The 17,919-nt window shown below is 37.0% G+C and overlaps 3 protein-coding genes across 5 annotated transcripts in view; 2 read left to right on the forward strand and 1 right to left on the reverse strand.

Annotated features, from left to right (window-relative positions):
• LOC148661405 (putative pre-mRNA-splicing factor ATP-dependent RNA helicase DHX32) overlaps nt 1–765 on the forward strand; it is a 13,022-nt gene extending 12,257 nt beyond the window's left edge. For both annotated transcript variants that reach the window (XM_088635103.1, XM_088635104.1), the window contains exon 11: nt 18–765. In XM_088635103.1, coding sequence (XP_088491229.1) covers nt 18–210 — 193 coding nt within the window. In that variant the 3' untranslated portion in view covers nt 211–765. The remainder of the gene's footprint in view (nt 1–17) is intronic.
• Nucleotides 622–6,376, reverse strand: bccip (BRCA2 and CDKN1A interacting protein). The gene is made up of 7 exons (XM_088635111.1): nt 6,098–6,376; nt 5,751–5,825; nt 4,851–4,931; nt 3,673–3,762; nt 3,300–3,487; nt 2,398–2,569; nt 622–2,155 (listed from the first exon to the last, which is right to left on the reverse strand). Exons 1-7 carry the CDS (start codon nt 6,227–6,229, stop codon nt 1,985–1,987), a joined length of 909 nt encoding a protein of 302 aa, XP_088491237.1. The 5' UTR covers nt 6,230–6,376; the 3' UTR covers nt 622–1,984.
• A 67-nt stretch (nt 6,377–6,443) lies between these two features.
• Nucleotides 6,444–17,288, forward strand: uros (uroporphyrinogen III synthase). 2 transcript variants are annotated; one of them, XM_088635112.1, is made up of 10 exons: nt 6,444–6,707; nt 8,173–8,260; nt 8,493–8,576; nt 9,005–9,101; nt 11,141–11,215; nt 13,126–13,200; nt 13,428–13,511; nt 13,795–13,880; nt 14,546–14,644; nt 16,600–17,288. In XM_088635112.1, the coding sequence occupies exons 2-10, from the start codon at nt 8,198–8,200 to the stop codon at nt 16,720–16,722; spliced, it is 786 nt and encodes a 261-aa protein (XP_088491238.1). In that variant the 5' UTR covers nt 6,444–6,707; nt 8,173–8,197; the 3' UTR covers nt 16,723–17,288. The 2 variants fall into 2 exon arrangements, with proteins under 2 accessions (XP_088491238.1, XP_088491239.1); XM_088635113.1 differs by lacking the exon at nt 11,141–11,215.
• The last annotated feature ends 631 nt before the right edge of the window (nt 17,289–17,919 follow it).

Here is a 17,919-nt window from a genome sequence, read left to right on the forward strand (position 1 = left end):
TTTATTTTGTTTTTCAGATTCATTCAGATGGCACCACAATACTTCTTTTACAATCTGCCCCCTAGTGAGAGCAAAGATATACTGCAGCATATTATTGACCACGTATCCTCAGTGCATAAAAACAAGAAACAAGACACACAAACGCTATCAAGTGACGTGCCCGAGGACTGCCAAGCAAATCAGTCTTATGAGAGATGTGTTATACAGTGACATTTGTAAATCCAGTTCATTGTTCATTTTGTAAAGGTATATGTAACAGCTCAGCATAGCTAGAGAGACAGTGTAGAATACTGCTGGAGAAGAAGACCTGTTTTTTTGCCATGGCGGAGTTCACTGGTGGCAAGGGAGTGGTGCTGTGTAAGCTCTGTGTTTACAATCAGAGCAGAGCTCCACGTTGCATATACAGTACTCAAAATGAGGTTATGTCCGGGTGCTGCCAGGCTACTACTAACACATTTTTAGATAATGCATAGGGCAGAAGCAGTTTTGTCCGAAGAATATTATAAAACCTGCTAGTAAATTTAGCAATGATCTTTTACTGGAAAAAATACTCAAGGAAAGATGAAGAGATCACCATGGCAATTGATACATGTGGGAGCAAATGAAGAAAAACCACCTTGCAGTCTTTAAAAGATTTGTTTTTACTTCAGTTAAAGTAATACATGTTCATTCAAAAAAATTTTATCAGTACAGTGGTTTTGATAAGAATATAATATATACTGTATATGGTACATTGTTTATGGATGATTAAATTATTTAAAACTAGAGTGGTGTTGTGTCTTTACTGGAAACATTCTTGAGGTACTGAACCATGTGGAACCTCAAGGCAAAGGACAGCCAGCAGCTGCTTGGATTTTATATAAGCCATCACCTGGCTGTGAGGTGGTTATTCAAGGTTATTTTCTTGAATGACTGATTTGTTCCTCGCTATCTTTAGTACACTCTTGTTGCAGAGCACACAATCATCAATCTACATAATATAGCAAATAAAATGAATGTTTTTTTAATTAATTGGTAAAACTACTGCAGAATGTAATCCATTGACACAATAGACAAAAAGTTAAAGCAAAAAAAAGGTAGGATAAAATTTGCTGCTGTAGAAAGAATTTCATGAAGACTGTAAAAAGACCATTTTAAAAGCCAACTACTGCTGCTGAATCTGTTCAAAGCAGCACTTAAATAAAAATATAAACTTCTAGCAGCAACAACAGATTAAATTATTATTGTGAACATCCCTCAATCACTTGTCAGCTACAGTATAGATGAAACAAGCATTAACACAGCATTTTATTAATTGACTTTAGATTCCTCACGTGATTAAAAACACATCTTCTCTAAGAGAGAATGAAAATCTATTAAATGATAAAGCCTCATCCTGCTATCCAGGGCCCATGCTGACAGGGCCATTGTCTGTTTTATTGTTAACTAATTATATGTTAATCAAGTTTCAGGTGCAGTTTGTGACTTGATTTCATAAGTTCAAGGGCAGGCAGTCTGCAAAAGCAGATAGCATATCCCCCACCCCACTCTTTTAACATTTCTTAAAAGACATGCTGAAAACTTTCAGATTTAAGTGTACCAGGATCCAAATCTGAAAATGCATTTGTTTCTTGAAAACAACTGCTAAAGAATATCGATGAATTCCTATGGGTGGGAGTATCGATATGCCCTTTTTATGAAAGATCAATAAGATTCCTGAAGGAACAAAATGTGAATTCAAACTATGGTTGTGTCCTTAACATCATTTACTTTTCACCGCAGTGTAAGCTTACATTCTGATACAACGGTATGCTTACAGTATTTTCAATACAAAGAGTATGTACATTTCTTAAAGTATTTTGCATAACTCTTGAGCAAAACTGTACCTGACTTGTCACTAGATCTGACACAGTATGTATCAAGAGCCAGTTTTGACAATTCCTTTGACAAATTTCAAACTAAAGAGGCTCACACATGAACAGCTATCCCACATCTTTAATGCTACTCATACCGTCAGATACTCTTTCAGCTTTGCCATGATTGTGTCGATGCACTCGGCGGGGATTAACATCACTGTACGGAATGGTTTCATTGGAACATCATTAAAGTTCCATCGTCCACCCAGGCAAGAGTCGGCTTCATTTTGGACAGAGTAATTGAACTTAATGACTGCTTCCTGCGGGAAAAAAAAAGAAATTAAGTTGGAACTCCAATGTGAACTGCATGATGAAGATGATGTCTTAAATCCTGGACACCCTGTGAAACCTGGCCAAGCAGGTACAGCTCTCCTTTACAAACAACAGCTGCTACAGGAGGTAGGTTTAGCATGCACACGACTTACCCATCTATGCCAGGGAAGCTTTCCAAACACCGAGCAAATAAAAAAACCGCAGACCACAGAAGTTCAGATTGGTTTACCTCATGGAAGAATTCCTCTTCGGCGTTCGCAAACATCAGCTCCTCCTCTTTTTGGGGACCCCCTCTCCTAGAATCTCCCTTCTTTGCCTCCTTGCAGGTCTTGCTTATCATCAGGTAATAATGGCATTTTCCACTGGGCTTGTTGGTCCTCTGGGCTTGTCTTATTTCTTCCCTGAATTTTGGGGAATTGGAAATATGAGTAACACTCTGCTTTATCTCACTGAATGTTACCCCAGATTAGACTTGTTTTCCTTTTTTCCAGCAATTAAAACTAACGTTATGGAACTTTAGCCTTTCCACAAAGCATTCCATCTGGAGTGCAATGACCTACTTCTGTACAAATTTAATCCAAAAGCTTTAGAACATGTGACAGCACCAATACTGTACAGGGGCTCACGTTCATGTTTAGATAGCACATAATTAACTAGGAGTACGTAATCAGCATTGCTGTTCAGCATTTTAAAAATAAGGAATCTGCAAGGTCAATTTTCTAATATGTGTTTCTCACTAGTTTTCTATTTGACTTTCTAAGGTTTAAATCTTAGAAAATGTCTAAGGTTTTTCAAAGCTATGACACATTACTATAAATTGCAATAACATCTCATTTGCATTAGAAAAAAATAAATCCATCCTTTGTGAAAGTGACATTAAAATCCTTTTCTTTTCTAGCTGTACTTTTGTTCTGTCTGTAGGTCAGAAGCACATAACTGTTGTCCTCTGAGGAACCCAGAAACTGCTTGGGTTTTTTTTCAGTTAAGATCATACATGACCTAACTGACTTAATTATTGATTAACTTTAATCAGTTTGGTATTTTTTATAGATCTTAAACTGTTGAGAATAAATGTTGCCACCCTCCAGTGCTGGAACTGTGAAACCCAAGCACTAGGGCTGAAAGACTCACTGGAGCTGCTTGTGCAAGGGAAGAGCGATCTGTGGGGGCACGTTGATGAACCTCTCACTGAGCAGCAGGCCCACAGGCTTGCTCGTATCACTCATGATCTTCTCCAGCTGCTCTGCGACACCCTGGGGGACGACCTTCTCACACTGGCTCAGGATAAGCTCCTTAATCTGCTCCACACACGGGGTGTCCTGCACACCAATCAAAAGCAAACATGAAGGCACCAACAAGGGATGATTTCATTTTAGGCTGAAGATTTCATTTAGCTGGTTTCGCTGTGAAAACCACCAGAGAGGGGGCTGCTATGCTTTAGCAATTTTTTTGTACAGTCACATACTGGCAAACAACTTCCCCAGTAACTGCCTGGAGTGCTTACCTTCCTTTCAGTGAGGTTTAACAAACTAATGAATCCAAACACTTCATCAGGATCATCGTCATCATCACTATCCTCGGGTACTTCACCTTGCTGAAAAAAAGAGAAGAGCAGTGATCACAGTTATTATTAAATAGACCAAGACCGTCAATATCCCATCCACTAGTGTTTCAAGTGGATCGGCTTTTCAAAACTGTATAATGTGAAATAATTGATTAATCTCATTAGTTAAAAAGTGTTTTATTACAGATTTAAATAACATAAAACTGGACTGGCACAGAAACTAGTGATTAAAAGATCAAGTATCACATGTCTGCACTGTGCAATATATGCACCTAGAAAGGTTTTAAAAAAAGGCCATTTAACAAAACAGCAACATAAAATGTATTGCAATACATGCCAGAATACTGCATAAAAGGTAAACAAACACAAGCCATTACACAAAAGCACTTTCAGTCAGCCAGTAGAGACACTCTGAACATGGTGAAGCAGCATTTTGCCTCCCTCTTGTTAAGGCACGTTTCAATCTCACCAGTGTTTTCCAAGTTAGTTCAAGATAGTTCTAGTCACAAACCCAAGGTATGAACCAAACTGTCAAGAATAACACCAGGATTCTTAACACTGTGAAAAAGGTGCCAGTAAAAGTCATCTAAAATTGAACAAATTTTGGTGATTAGCATTTTGAGACAGCTGGTGCCACATCACCACATCACTGGAATAAAGGTGAAAGCCAAGTTTGCATTTCCTAATAATATCACAAGGTGAAAACACATATGCATGTACTTTAAATGAAATATCAAAAAGCATACAGCAGTGTGAAATACTCACAGTACTGTCACTACCTGGTTTTTGCATATTGCTGCTGTTTGAATGCTGCTTAAAATAATAGCTACTACCCTTCAATGTGTATATTGCTGTTATTATATAATGTCATGTATATTGCTGCTACATGTACGTTTATGCATACTGCTGCTACTGCTATTTTACATGCCACTTTCCACTATGTTGTTGGCACACATGCTATTGCTTTATGTTCTTGTCTCCAACAATTTGTGATGTCATTTGTATGTTATTTGTTCTGTCATTAATAATGTGAGGAAACACACAAGTATTTCATTGCATTCAGGTAAACATGACAAACAAAAACTTGAAATTTGAAGAGAGAGTATTCAAATTCTTACTCTAATGACACTTCCAATTTCATTCTGCTGGATGATGATATCTGTCAGCTCTGAAATGTTTACAGTGGCTTTCAAGAATACCTGTGAGGACAAGAGAATTTATACTTTAATTATTGTTAATTATGAATTAATAATAAACAACCTATGTCTGAGACGTACATGCAGCTAGAATAAAAATACATTACTTGAATATCTGCACCTCCTTTGCAGATATTCAAAGAACAATGACACGGACCTACCATCACAAATTCTAAAAAGAAATCAGATCTTGCTAAAATATATAATATTTTTATATGTAAATACAAAGAACAAGCAATTAAATGTTATTTCTGCACTCTGTTGACATTTTTCATCTCCAAATCGCCTTCTTAAAAGTTTCACTGGCACCTGCAAAAATCCTGACATTTAGAGCAAAATTCTCAAAACAGTTACCACCAACATTAAAACAACATTAATTTTGCTTACCGCTAATTCCTATGTTCAACTGACTAACTGCAAATGTATTACTTGAATACATTTCACATATCTCTGCAATTTATCATTCTCACCGTTGTTGCTAACCATCAGTGCTTGTGGTTTTAAATAATATCCTCCATATGAAAATAATACATCGCTGAACTGATTACCCTTTCATCAAATGTTCAAGGTGTGCACACAAGAATGTCATTTCCAATGGACACCAGCAGCAGAGGGCGTTTTCTGTTACTTTATAATATATTATATATTTGACTATATACTATAGTAAAGTCGACTATACATGATGTCTCATGAAATGTGGTATGGAAACATGATAGTAGTTATTTAGCTTTTAAAAACTGTAAACATGCTTCTGTACATTGCTAGTTGTTTTTGGTGTAGCAACTGTCATTTTAACGACGTTAAAGCATAATATATATTCACCTGTTGCAACAATTTCTTTATCCCGTTAAAATCGTTGTCGGAGATCGCATGTGCCTCAAAGTCCACCTTCACCTCCTATCAAGTAAAACAAAACACGGCAGGTCAACGGGGAATTGCTAACCACGTGGATACCACATTTTTATAGTCTTCCCCTATCTGTAATGTTTGTAAATATATTTTGAAACAGTTTCATTGTTTTGCCTAACACGTCAAAGTTGTTGCTGTATATATACTGTAGGTTATTATAATAAATCATGAGATACTTGAGAATGCGATCTGGTCGTAAACCGCGGGAGGCTCCCACAACCTTAAAATCATATACAGTACTGTATGCATATATATTTTACCTCGTGTATCTCCTCATCGGAGTCTTCGCTGTCCTCCTCTCCCTCGGATGCCTCTTCCTCCGAGCTCTCCTCCTCATTCTCCTCCGGGTTGACCCCCATTCCTACGGCTCGCCTTTTCGCAGAAGAGGCCATGCTGCCAAAACACACAGAAGAGGAAAAGGAGGGGACCTGCACACGCAATTCTTACGGTTAAGTGGTGTGGAAGCTGTAGAAGTATGGACGCCATTTTGGCTCAAACTGACTCTCGCATGAAATGTTCAACGTGGTAGACGCCATGGAAATGTGTTCAACCTCCACTCGATTTCATAAGGGAAGCACCCTTAGGAGGAAGGGGAGGGTTTTGGTGCAAAGCATTTAAAGAATTCGAGGGGAGTCTTATTTATATAACATATAAGTAAAGATAACATACTTAGAAATAATGTGATACATTTTACAGTGTATATGACATTTATTATAGGAATGGTGATGGCATTTTTAAAAATGATTTTATTTTAATGTATTTTTGTCTACCTCTCTTCTTTACGATTCTTGATTTTTCCCTCGTTCTTCAACCCAGTTCTTCATCGTAATTTGTTGTCGGAAGAACAGCTGTTCAGGCTGTGCTGCTGAAGTATGTCTTATAATTTCTGTTCTTGGGGCAGTTATCTATCCACTGCGTATACACAATCATCGTGGGAGTTGTCAGTAACATTTGTTTCAAGAGCAGAGATGTGGGGGGTCTGCGCAATGAAATTAAACGTTGTAACGATTTCCTGTATCTGCTGTTTTGCGTCCCCAGTTCGACCTTTGACAGAAATGCTATTCAGCGATGTGTAACGTTTAACGTAGGATACTGCTCAACAAAGTATTTAATTACTGTGAAGGCTACGTTTAAAAATAAATGATTGTATTGTCCGTGATCAGTCTTTTGCCAAATTATACGCTTTCATAAAAGAAATTGATGCATACAAGCTTATAGAGTTAATGAAGAAATGCAGCTACAGTGACAAAATTAAAAATAAATGACTATGCTTGTTCCGAGTAAAATCCGCATCTCATTCCGTTGCTACTAACAGAACCTATGATCTTAAAATTGTTGCGTTTGTTCATTTCCTGCCTACAACTGTGGAGGTCAGAGGTGACGGGCTGGAGTATTATAAGGACAATATGAAAACCCTGCAACGAAGCTAATGTGTTCCAGACAGCTGCACACCTAGTCAGATTAGTAGCCGTCGTACTGAGAGTTTCAGGGTTTATTTGTGGGAAGAATACAGGGATTACCCAAGAGTTAGAGGGGACAAATATGAGGAAGGTGTGTCATTTAAGAATGGCAGCTGACCAGCTGTTGTGGTGACATCCGTTGTGAAATAGGTGTTTCCAAACACACCCGCCCGTTGCCTGAATCATGGGTTCGCCACTGCGCAAACCATAGATTTGATCTGAACAAATGTCTGTTTAGTATTGTAAAAAAAGAGAAACTAAACGGAGGTTCAGTTGGGATAACAACAGCACAGTTCAACTGGCCTCAACTGTCCTAAATCATAATCATTCCTGGTATCATTTGATCAATTACAAACAAATATGAATACTAAACAAAAGTACCTAATCTCCTCCCAATCTGTCTTTTGCATAACTCCTTGATTTTTGCAGTTACACCTTGGTCACTTCTGGCTCTGCATGGAGGTCCCAGCTTCCTCCTGCTATGGCCAGGAGTTTAGCCCTCAGCTAAACAAGTCAAGCCTAGCTTACCGTGCTTATTACTAAACTTACTGAACTATACTCCACAACCGTTTTTCAAAGCACTAAATTCTTGGGTGCTGTTATTATTAAATTAATGTTTGTATACATTGCATACATTTTGGATATGGCAAAAGTAGAGCAGTGGGAATTTTCAGTTACGCTATCAGAAGAGCAACACTTGTCAGTCAGTGGGTGTGCACTGTGCTTACTCATGCCTTTGAAAACCGCCTCTGTGCTGAATGGCGATTGATAATCAGTTTTCTGACCATGAGGGAAGTGGGACATAGTCATTTCGTTTGTATTATATAATATTCTTATTGTCTGTTTATTACAGCTTTGCTAATTGTTTTTTTTAGACAGTGGTTTGTCTTTGCATTGAAGATGAATGTGCTCCTGTTAAAAGAATCCAAAGAAGCCGATTCCAGTTCTGACCCTTATGTAAAGGTTTGTATACTGAAAAACAAAGAAGAGAAGACTTTTATGTAATACTTGTCTAAGTTAATAGGAAATAATAGCTAAGATAGATTAATCAGAAAAATGTAGTACTAACTGTGGCCGAGCATGCTCTGTTTTGTGATCTTTAAAAGTCTTCTATTTTGCCTAATTATCTCTCATTATTCCACATGTCATCTACCAAATTCTTCCTAATTGCAGTGCACTTTTCATTCTTTTGTAGGAGCTGGCATCCTGTGGAATTAAGGCTACGTTGATACCTGTTTTGTCTTTTGAATTTGTGTCACTGAACACTTTGTCAGAAAAGGTGAGGGATAATCTTTGTGTCATTCCCCTGACATGATCGTACTGTTACAGGCTGTTTTTTTTTAAATGACAGTCATTCAGATCAAAGCCTAAATGCAAAAGCTATTTTAAGACACTCCGGAGTTCATATTGAATCACAATCAAATGAAGAGAAAATGGATACTGTTATTTTGTTTTATGATACCTTGCAATTCCAACATTACACATTTTTCACATTTATTAGATCTAATCTTCCATTCCTTTAGAAAGAAAACCTTCTTGTGTCAGCATGTGCTTTGCAGATCACATACGATGACTATCACAATTTCGCTGGAGTCTCACATAGTTACTGACAGGTTAAAATCCTTTCCATGAATACAGATGGGCTGCATGTTACAATTAATTTATTTACTAGTATATTCAAGTCTGATAAAAAAGTTTTTTTATTAGCTGTTTCACCCTGAGAAGTACGGCGGACTTGTCTTCACTAGCCCAAGGGCTGTGGAGGCTGTGAGAAAGTGTCTGGAGGACAAGGGTAGAAGAGATGGTAAGTGAATATGTCATAATGTTAAAATGGAGAACATGATAAAGATAGCATGGTGGCAATTGTGAATTGTTTTATACCTCTTGTTGGTTGACTAGAAGAGACTATGGAGTTTGGTTGGCTTGTAAATGTTACTTCACTAGTCGTTTTCACTGTCTTTACTTTCTGCCAAGCAGTAACATGGCCAGTTTTTCACTTGCAAAGATAGACTGGCACAGTTGTATTGGATGTTTCCATCTGGAGGTCTTCATATTCCAGCTCCCTGAAGCTAAGCGTTGCAGGGGCTGTAAATGTCCCATAGATGTCAGCATTTGCCATATTCCTCCCTACACCTCTGTTGTCATGGCCGTACAGACAATTCCACAAAGGGAAGTTAAGGGCTGTTGTCCTGTTGCTTTACACAGCTGGAGTATACAGAAAGCAGTGATCCGGAACAATGAAGCCTGACAGGTGGACAGATCAGAGATGTTTTCAGAGGTTTACGATATAGTGGTCAAATATTTACAAACCACTTTCTCTGTGAAAGCTTAGTTTGGATTATCTCTTTTCATCCAACCTGTCAGAAAGGTGGACTCATTCACCCTAATACATAAGTCACCACTGCACCCAGCTCAATAAAACAGCTCCCATTGAAGAAGAAGCATTTTTTATTGTAGTTTCATTTTATCAGTTTGGTCAGAAATGCTTTTCTCCCCTCTTTACTAGAGAAAGCACTGGCATCACTGGAAGGTGACCCTTATTTGCAATGCAGTGTCGACACTGCTCAAACATGAAGACAAAAAAAGGTTTCCTCTTAACAACAGCTTTGCATTTCACAGTTGCAGGACAGCCTGCAGCTAGAAAGATGTTTTCGTTGCAGGTACAGAGCCTCTTATTTTAACATGTGACAGGATTATACTGGACGATAAGACAGTTGACAAAAATTACAAATGTGTTTATGCAATACAACTAAATTAATCCAGCTAGCCTTTTTACTGAAAACTGAATCAACGATATGAGATGGATAGGAATTTAAAAATGCAAATGATTTAAATTAAGTGGTAAAATAATGGTACAAAATAGTAAAAAAGGTGTAATGCTGGTGTTTTTCATTTTAAATATTGTGTAAGAAACCACATTTTTGTTCACAAGAGACACTCCAGTACTCCTTTAATATATTACTGCCTGGGTTTAATTTTCTGTCATGTGACAGCGTGCAAGCCATGAAAATTGGTTTCCTAGTGAGTGTTTTGACATTTAATAGGTGTTGAAATATGTTACTTTAGAATCTTTTAATAATGTGATGGCTTATCTGAAATAATAGAAGATGCATTTTTTCAACGAACCCCCATGATATCTAATTATTATTTTCCAGTCCTTCATATGCTTGTTAGCCACAATACACAAATGGAAATAAAACAAGACAGAAGCCTGTGTTTAATTATTACCTTCACTGAACAAATGGTTGCCGCATCCCTGACAGTGATCTATTATTATCTGTGTATTATTGTAGTTTGAGAGAATTCTTAAATTCTAACACCTGGCCTGTCAGAATCCTGTCCAACACAAATTTAATTTCAGTGACTTGGAATGGAAAGCAATTCTTCCATGATTCTTGAATTCTGTTAGTTGCTTGCACCTGTTTTTTTGTTAATAGTTGCATCAAAAAACCTGCCAAACTCTCTTTGAAAGACCTCTAGAGTCAGCCTGCTGCCTTGCTCATGCTTTTCATTCAAGCTGAGATAAATGTTACCTTCAGAACAATGGTGCTCCGTTGCCTCACATCTGGTCCGAGCCTTCCTCTGAATTCCTATAAGCCTGAAATTAGAGGGTTGAGACATGCTGTATGTTACACGTTTTAGCAGAGTACACCAATATAATTCACATATTAACTTTAAATACTGAATGTTTGGCATAGGTTATTTATAAAAGAATTGTGCTAGCCACAAGAAAAACTACAGTACCATCTGAATTGTGACACTTGCAAGTTGTATACTTCACACATAAAGGAGAAAACACATTGACTAATGTGCCGGATGTTTTTTGGTTGTTGATCTGCACAGAGTGGAGCAAAGGGCTGAAGGATAAATGGAACACTAAGCACACCTATGTTGTTGGGAAAGCCACTGCAGCCTTGGGTAGGTCTTCTATGTGCTCGTCATGCTTCCTTTGTGATCAGTTGATTCGCAAATAAAGAGGTTTCGAAAAATAAGTGAAGAAGGTATTAATACAGAAAGAGAGAGGGATTGTGCTTACCCAAACCCTCTGCTTGCAGACTTGTTTTTGAATATGGTGCTGTTACATATGGGAAAGCAAGCCAAACATCAGTGCCTTTTACAAAGCTGGGATGTTTGTGTTAGATGAGGATTGTAAACGAAAATGACACATCCAGTTGGGTACAGTAAAAGCCACAACATAACTATCACCAACTGCCTTTTTAACAAGGTTGGACTCAGCGGAGTAAATGTAAATAGATGCATTTATGCAGCCGATGATTGATATGTTCAAACATATGACTAAAAAGTGTTCAGAATTCACTGTGTGTGCTGCAGATGGATTATGGGTTTCTTATAATTATGGGGTATGTTTTCTTTTTAAACTGCCACAAGCCACCTGCCACGAAAGAGGCACTGATACCAGTGCTGTCCTGGTGAAGCCTCATCTATCATTTAAAAGGCTCCTGGCAAGGTCAGGGAAGTGCCTCACCTTTGGAGGATTCACAAGACCCTGCTGTTTCTGACTTGAACACATTAGCTGATAATTGAAACAGCCTTTTCTGTGCCAGACACCTGTGTATCCTGCCTTAATCTATCAACATGATAAACACTGCGTTTAGTTTGCTTGGAAATTGGTTTGTAACAACTCACAGTTTACTGTTACCAAAGAAACGTGTGAACAGGAGACATTGGTTGATTTATCACTCGTCTTGTGTTAGAGAGGAGATCCACTCAGTCCTTCTTTCTACATGTGACTAATCTCTGTTGTGCAGAATGTCTTGGCTTTTAACGTAAGGTTGTGTTTTGATAAGGAGTTTAATGATGGTTTCCTAACAGTGTTAGTTTACTGTGACTCATAGTAAAAGCATTTGCAGTATGTGGTGAACAGAAATCGTCTTTCCTTGGTGTCAGTCCTTCATCATCCTTCCATTAAAGTTTGCATTTCATTTCAGATAGCATTTATATCATGTTTGTGTAACATACAAAAGTGGCCAACTTTGTCACTCTCAACTCATGCTATTACTGGACAAGACTGTGATCCTACCAATACCTAAACCACCAAATTGATACTGAATTACTTAGTGGATCCTGCTGATGAGGATCTCTTCAACAATTACAACATAAATAGGATGGAGGGAAATGTACAGTGGAACAGAATAGAAGAATTAATAACGTCTAGCCCCGGGCTATACCATTTGATCCCAGCTGTGATAAAAATTAAGTCATTGTGGAAACAGGAGTGCTGACACATGACTGTCACTTAGGTGCTACAGCACATATACTGTAATTGCCTCTGTTTAATACTTCATTCTTAACCTTGGTTTTATACACTGGGAAAAAACTGTATCATGAGACCTAGGCACCTTGGAGCAGTGAAATGTAGTTCACATACAAATAGAGCTTTGAGGAACTCATTCCTATGAACAATAATAGTGATCTTTGACCAGTGTCAGACAACTGTGTGCCATGTTCCTCCACAAATCTGATGGTCACACTAAGCTGATATACTGTAGCAGCTTTAGATATGTACTGATATCTACAGGGAACAAGATTCCTCTAGATGTGTTTATATATATATACCAAAAGGCATTGCTCCACTGTACATAGTTTTCAATTTACATTTATTTTAATTAGCCTGCTAACATTATAAGCCCACCTTATATAAATAATCTGTTGCTAAAACCTTTGATATTGACCATTTGCGCATATAATAGTGTTGAGTACATTACTTTGAGTCCAGAATTTAAAGTGCTTAAATTTGAATTTGTATTTTTATATGTGTTCTGTAATGCTGTTTATTTTGATATGCACTTTCAAATCTTGTTTTCTAGTTCAAGAAATTGGTCTGGTTCCACTGGGAGAAGACAGTGGGAATGCAGATAAACTATCTTGTTTCATCTGCGAAAGTATGTGAGAAGTTCCAGAGTTCTGTATCTTGGTGTAATATTATTTAAATATCTTATTTTCAATTATATCACTGCATAAAGTGTTATTTAGGACAAGCATTCAAATGTAAGGCTTGAATGTATCTGATAAAAATTGTGATTATTCATTAATATGCTGTAGTGAATGTGGATAACTAAACATTTGACAAAATCTCATTTGTACAAACAGCAGTCTTGTTTTTCTGCAGGAGAAGACTCCAGTTCATTGCCCCTTCTCTTTCCTTGTGGGTCTATTAAAAGAGAAGTTCTACCCACAGCACTGAAGATGAATGGTAACAGTCTGTATTTTACTAGAGTGACTTAGAAACCACGCAAAACTTAGATAAGTTCTTAAAAGGATTTCTAAATCATATTGTTGCATGTCTTGCTAATAAAATCTAAATATGGGATGGTATGGAGTTTTTATTATGTAGCATTTGTCTTTTCTACCTGCATTATACATAAAGAACTGCAATGACTTGTTCTTAGGAAAATATTTTACAGCTTGATGACAAATTATGAATGATAAAATTCAGAAATAAGAGCACTTTGTGACACTCATTTAAATGTAATCAGGTGTGCCTCTGGAATGTTTGATGGTCTACCAAACGGCACAGCACCCAGATCTTGAAAAAAATTTGGAAACCTACTTCTCAGAACAGGTAAGCTCTGTACAATATTATGATTCGATATACAGTTTATCATCTTACAGCTAAATGTCAGATAGCCTGAAATGTCTGCACATAACTGACACAAAACCACTGTAAAACAACATATCCATTGTCTGGCGTTTAACATCCTGAAGCCTTCAAAACAGTGTTTCGTGAATTACTTGTATAGGGTATAAAGAATTGCAATTACAGTTTTTTGTTCAGTCAGTGCATGGAAATGCACTGACTGCAATGCAGTGCTTTTATTTCCATTTTCATGTATTATTTTTGATTTCTCATTTCCTTTTGAACATCACCTCACTGATCTAGATTTACTGGAATGTTTCACAGATGCTGTGCACTTAATATGGAGAAGAAGTGTGTCATTTCTGTACTCCTTTTGGTTTAGAATGTATGGTTCTCGGAATGGATAGAAATGTATACATCTTGGAAAACAAATTTGACATGAATTGCATTTATTAACTTGGCAACACCTGTTTCACGTGTGACAGTTCCAGAGTGTTAAGTGTCCATCCAACTTTAGCATCTTATTTAATTGTATTTATTATGCTATTCACTCTGACATTCAAGCAACCTTTAAATAAATTGTCACAGACACAAAATAGAGATGTTTTGCTGGCCTTATTATATGTTGTACTGTTTTAATTTGTGTGTAGGATGTCCCAGCAAGCATTGCATTCTTCAGTCCTTCAGGAGTGAAATTTTGCCTTAAGGCTCTGCAAAGACTATCAGGAAACAGACTGGAACAGATTAAGGTACTGATAATCTGAATTACAAGCAGTTATACTTTTACTATTGATCTTTCCACATTAACATGGGTGACTTGATAAAGGTGCTTTTAATCACATATTAAATCTTCATGTTTTAGCTTTAGTCAATAGGAGTGCTGATCCACACAATGTAGAATTAGATAGCAGTAGCTAAAAAAGGCCCTTAAATGTCAAATTACAATAGAAATAACCAAATGTTGTCTCGAAAAAGTTTGTGCAGTTTTGCTAAACATCATGTTGTTCCTGTGTAACATTCAACATTTTCAGAATCCTGTTTAAACAAGCACTTAGGGGAAGGTGGTTAGCTATTTGCTGTATTTTTTCTGTTAAACATTCTAGTCAGGTAAGTGTAATGCTGTAAATAAATTAATTATCCTCCTTGAATAAGTAGGAGCAGTAAGTCTTCTGCTCTGTGAAGCTAAGTTCTCTTTAACAGTATCTTTCAGAAAGGTTATTCACTATTCATGTCATAGCATGATGCACATCATATATGTTTTTCAATGACACCTGTGAATGTCCCATGGCGTATCTGAAGAAAGTCTGATATAACTACACTGCTTGAAGGACATCTTACACAACAAAGCACCGAGTTCAGCTTTTTAGCAGTCATCTCACAATGCAGGAAAAGAAACATTTGACACCTTTAATGAAATTTGATTTTTTCTTTGCTTTATCAGATTTGTTTTGCTTATGAATAGCATTCTTTTCAGTTTTTCCCCAAACCTGTACCTTCGATAGATTGGTATATTAATAGGAAAAAGAGATTGCAGACATTGTGCAGTACTCCACTTCTGAATATACAAAAAAGATTATGTTAATTCTTAAATTAACGTAGGGAAACATATTGGACTGTTTCTACAATTTCAAGTGGTCTAAAATGTACTTCTTTAATAAGATGATCACTAGTAGAATAAGCATACATTAAGGGTAGATCATAGTAGCATTTAAAACATTTTTTGCATTTTTCACTGTCTCGTTTCTCTTCACAATAGTGTACTACATTGAGGCATTTATTTTCATTTAAATTATTGTGTGTGATGATTAAAGCCATTTTATACACAATACATCCTTATTTCAAGTATTTTATAGTAGTGTGTATTACATAAAGCTTCATTATTCTACCATTTTTCTGTTGTTGATTACAGCCAATGCTGTATTGTTGGCAGGTGAAGTGTACCTACCGAGATTGTTAGTGCTGATGATTTGGCAGAGAAAGCAGAGAACCCGACAGTGAATGCAAATGTAGGATGTGACTCAGTCATTCTAACTGTTAGGAGTAAATTATCATTCCTGATTAGATCATTCTGGAGGTGGTGATATGTACCATATAAAAAAAGAAAAGCTGTTTTATGAAATTACCAAGTGCATTTGCATCATAGACAAGTATCAAAATACAACATCAGTAAATAGTGCACACTTGACATTTACAGTATCTCCTGGCTATTAATCACGTGCTTTATTTTGCTAGCACAGTTAAATTAAACTTGACATGAAGATCAGTGAAAGCCTGTGATTGACACATTCATCACAGCCACATGCCTAAAAGAAGGCACAGTAACACTGTATTGTTAGTCACCTTAGAGACGTCTTACTGTAAGTGAGATGCGGGATGTAAGGAAACATTGAAAGTAAGTGAAATAACAGGAAGGACCAGTTCATTGATTGACAATTACATTACCAACCACCGGTAGTAAACAAGTTGAGAGTTTTTTTGTCGTTATCCGCACTGAAGAACTGGTAGAGTTTGGAGTTGAGGGATCTAATGAGGTTAGTAATTAAAGGAAGTGCAAGATGTGGAGTTGTTACGTGTAAAAATACACTTATTTAGTATATTTAGTACTGCACTGATCCCTGGCTGCATAACTGGTAGCTTAATATTTGTCACCTTTTAAATACTCTATATACTGTCTTTAAAAAATCTTGATGGTTTCTTCCTGTAGTTTGCAGCAATTGGACCGTCCACAGGCGATGCAATGGCAGCCGCAGGGCTGTCTGTCAGCTGTACCGCAGGAAAGCCCACGCCCCAGGACTTGGCTGCAGGAATATCACAGACACTTTGCTGACTCTGACCAGATAATCTGTCTCCTGGCTTTGCAGCTGTAAAGCTGTGAAGAACATGTTGCTCCTCAGTGAGCTGAGTGTCCTCATCCAGCACTATCCCAGAGCAATGATAATATCTGTCAAAGGCTGCTTCACTGCCTGCAAGTTTCCATGTATCTCTTCTTAATAAAAACAACAGAGATGTGTCACATCCTGTTAAGCGCTTAAAGACTTACACTTGAGCTATACCGAATGTTTAATTGGTAACTGTTAAACTGCAATATAGGCCTACAGTTTAAATATAAAAATCTGTAGCTCTTCAGGAGTGTCACTGCATCATATACAGTACATTGTATGTACTTGTTACAACAGACCTGTTTTTGTTAGTTTTCCACAGTAAATGCACTGTAATGAGACAAATCAAAATGTTCAGGAGATCATATTGATTATTCTTAAAATCATTAAGTTCTAAATAAGCAACCAAACTTTCTCCCTAATTTTGTGTTGTTTTGTTTAAATTAATTTTTCTCTGCTCTATACAGGTTTTCTTTCTTATTGATATACAGTATAATAAAGTCCATTGAGTGATTGCATGTGTCATGTCATTGTTTTATTTAATCATTTGTTATTATTATTATTTATTTTCTAATTGCGACAATGTGAGCAGGTTTATAGCAACTAACAACTACTATAAGGAATGGAACTGTCATTTACAAGTCGCAGTGAGTTTCAAAATGAAACTCAAGAGTAAAATCTACAAGGCACGTGTGATCTGGTCCGCTGTACACAAGAGTTACTGGGTATATAAATACGAGTTCAGAGAATAGAGAATCTCTCTGTAGGAAAATAAGTTTTTATCACCAGAAGGGTAGTACATAAGCATATTAGTAAGATAAGTGATAATGGCCATACCAAAGATACAAACTCTCCAAGCCAAAAAATGAATTAACTGTTAAGCACTGGTAATTTCGCAGATGTCTTAGGTTATGTTTCATTAACCAGAAAATCTGGACTGGATCACCAAGAGTTTAACAATTACTCTTCTTTTTCCAATTTGCAGTGGCATCTCAGTTAAACTCTAGCATGTAATGAACTCTTTGAACCTTTTCGGTCCAGGTTTTGATACAATATAAAAACATCCCTGGTTAAGTTAATAATCTGCTACATATTTCAAAACCTAAGCAAGAGTGGGGCTGTTCAGTACTGATACGGGAGACATC

The sequence above is a fragment of the Lepisosteus platostomus genome, chromosome 6, assembly GCF_059453375.1.
Source record: "Lepisosteus platostomus isolate fLepPlt1 chromosome 6, fLepPlt1.hap1, whole genome shotgun sequence".
Classification (NCBI taxonomy): Eukaryota; Metazoa; Chordata; class Actinopteri; order Semionotiformes; family Lepisosteidae; genus Lepisosteus; species Lepisosteus platostomus.

What these genes read in the sequence shown, in the direction of transcription:
- bccip (XM_088635111.1), bottom strand. Translation starts at nt 6,229, where the DNA reads ATGGCCTCTTCTGCGAAAAGGCGAGCCGTAGGAATGGGGGTCAACCCG. An exon ending in TAAAGAAATTGTTGCAACAG is followed by an intron (nt 4,932 to 5,750) that starts GTGAATATATAT and finishes TTGTCCTCACAG; the next exon opens with GTATTCTTGAAAGCCACTGT. An exon ending in AAATTGGAAGTGTCATTAGA is followed by an intron (nt 3,763 to 4,850) that starts GTAAGAATTTGA and finishes TCTTTTTTTCAG; the next exon opens with CAAGGTGAAGTACCCGAGGA.
- uros (XM_088635112.1), top strand. Translation starts at nt 8,198, where the DNA reads ATGAATGTGCTCCTGTTAAAAGAATCCAAAGAAGCCGATTCCAGTTCT. An exon ending in GGACAAGGGTAGAAGAGATG is followed by an intron (nt 9,102 to 11,140) that starts GTAAGTGAATAT and finishes TGATCTGCACAG; the next exon opens with AGTGGAGCAAAGGGCTGAAG. An exon ending in AAACCTACTTCTCAGAACAG is followed by an intron (nt 13,881 to 14,545) that starts GTAAGCTCTGTA and finishes ATTTGTGTGTAG; the next exon opens with GATGTCCCAGCAAGCATTGC.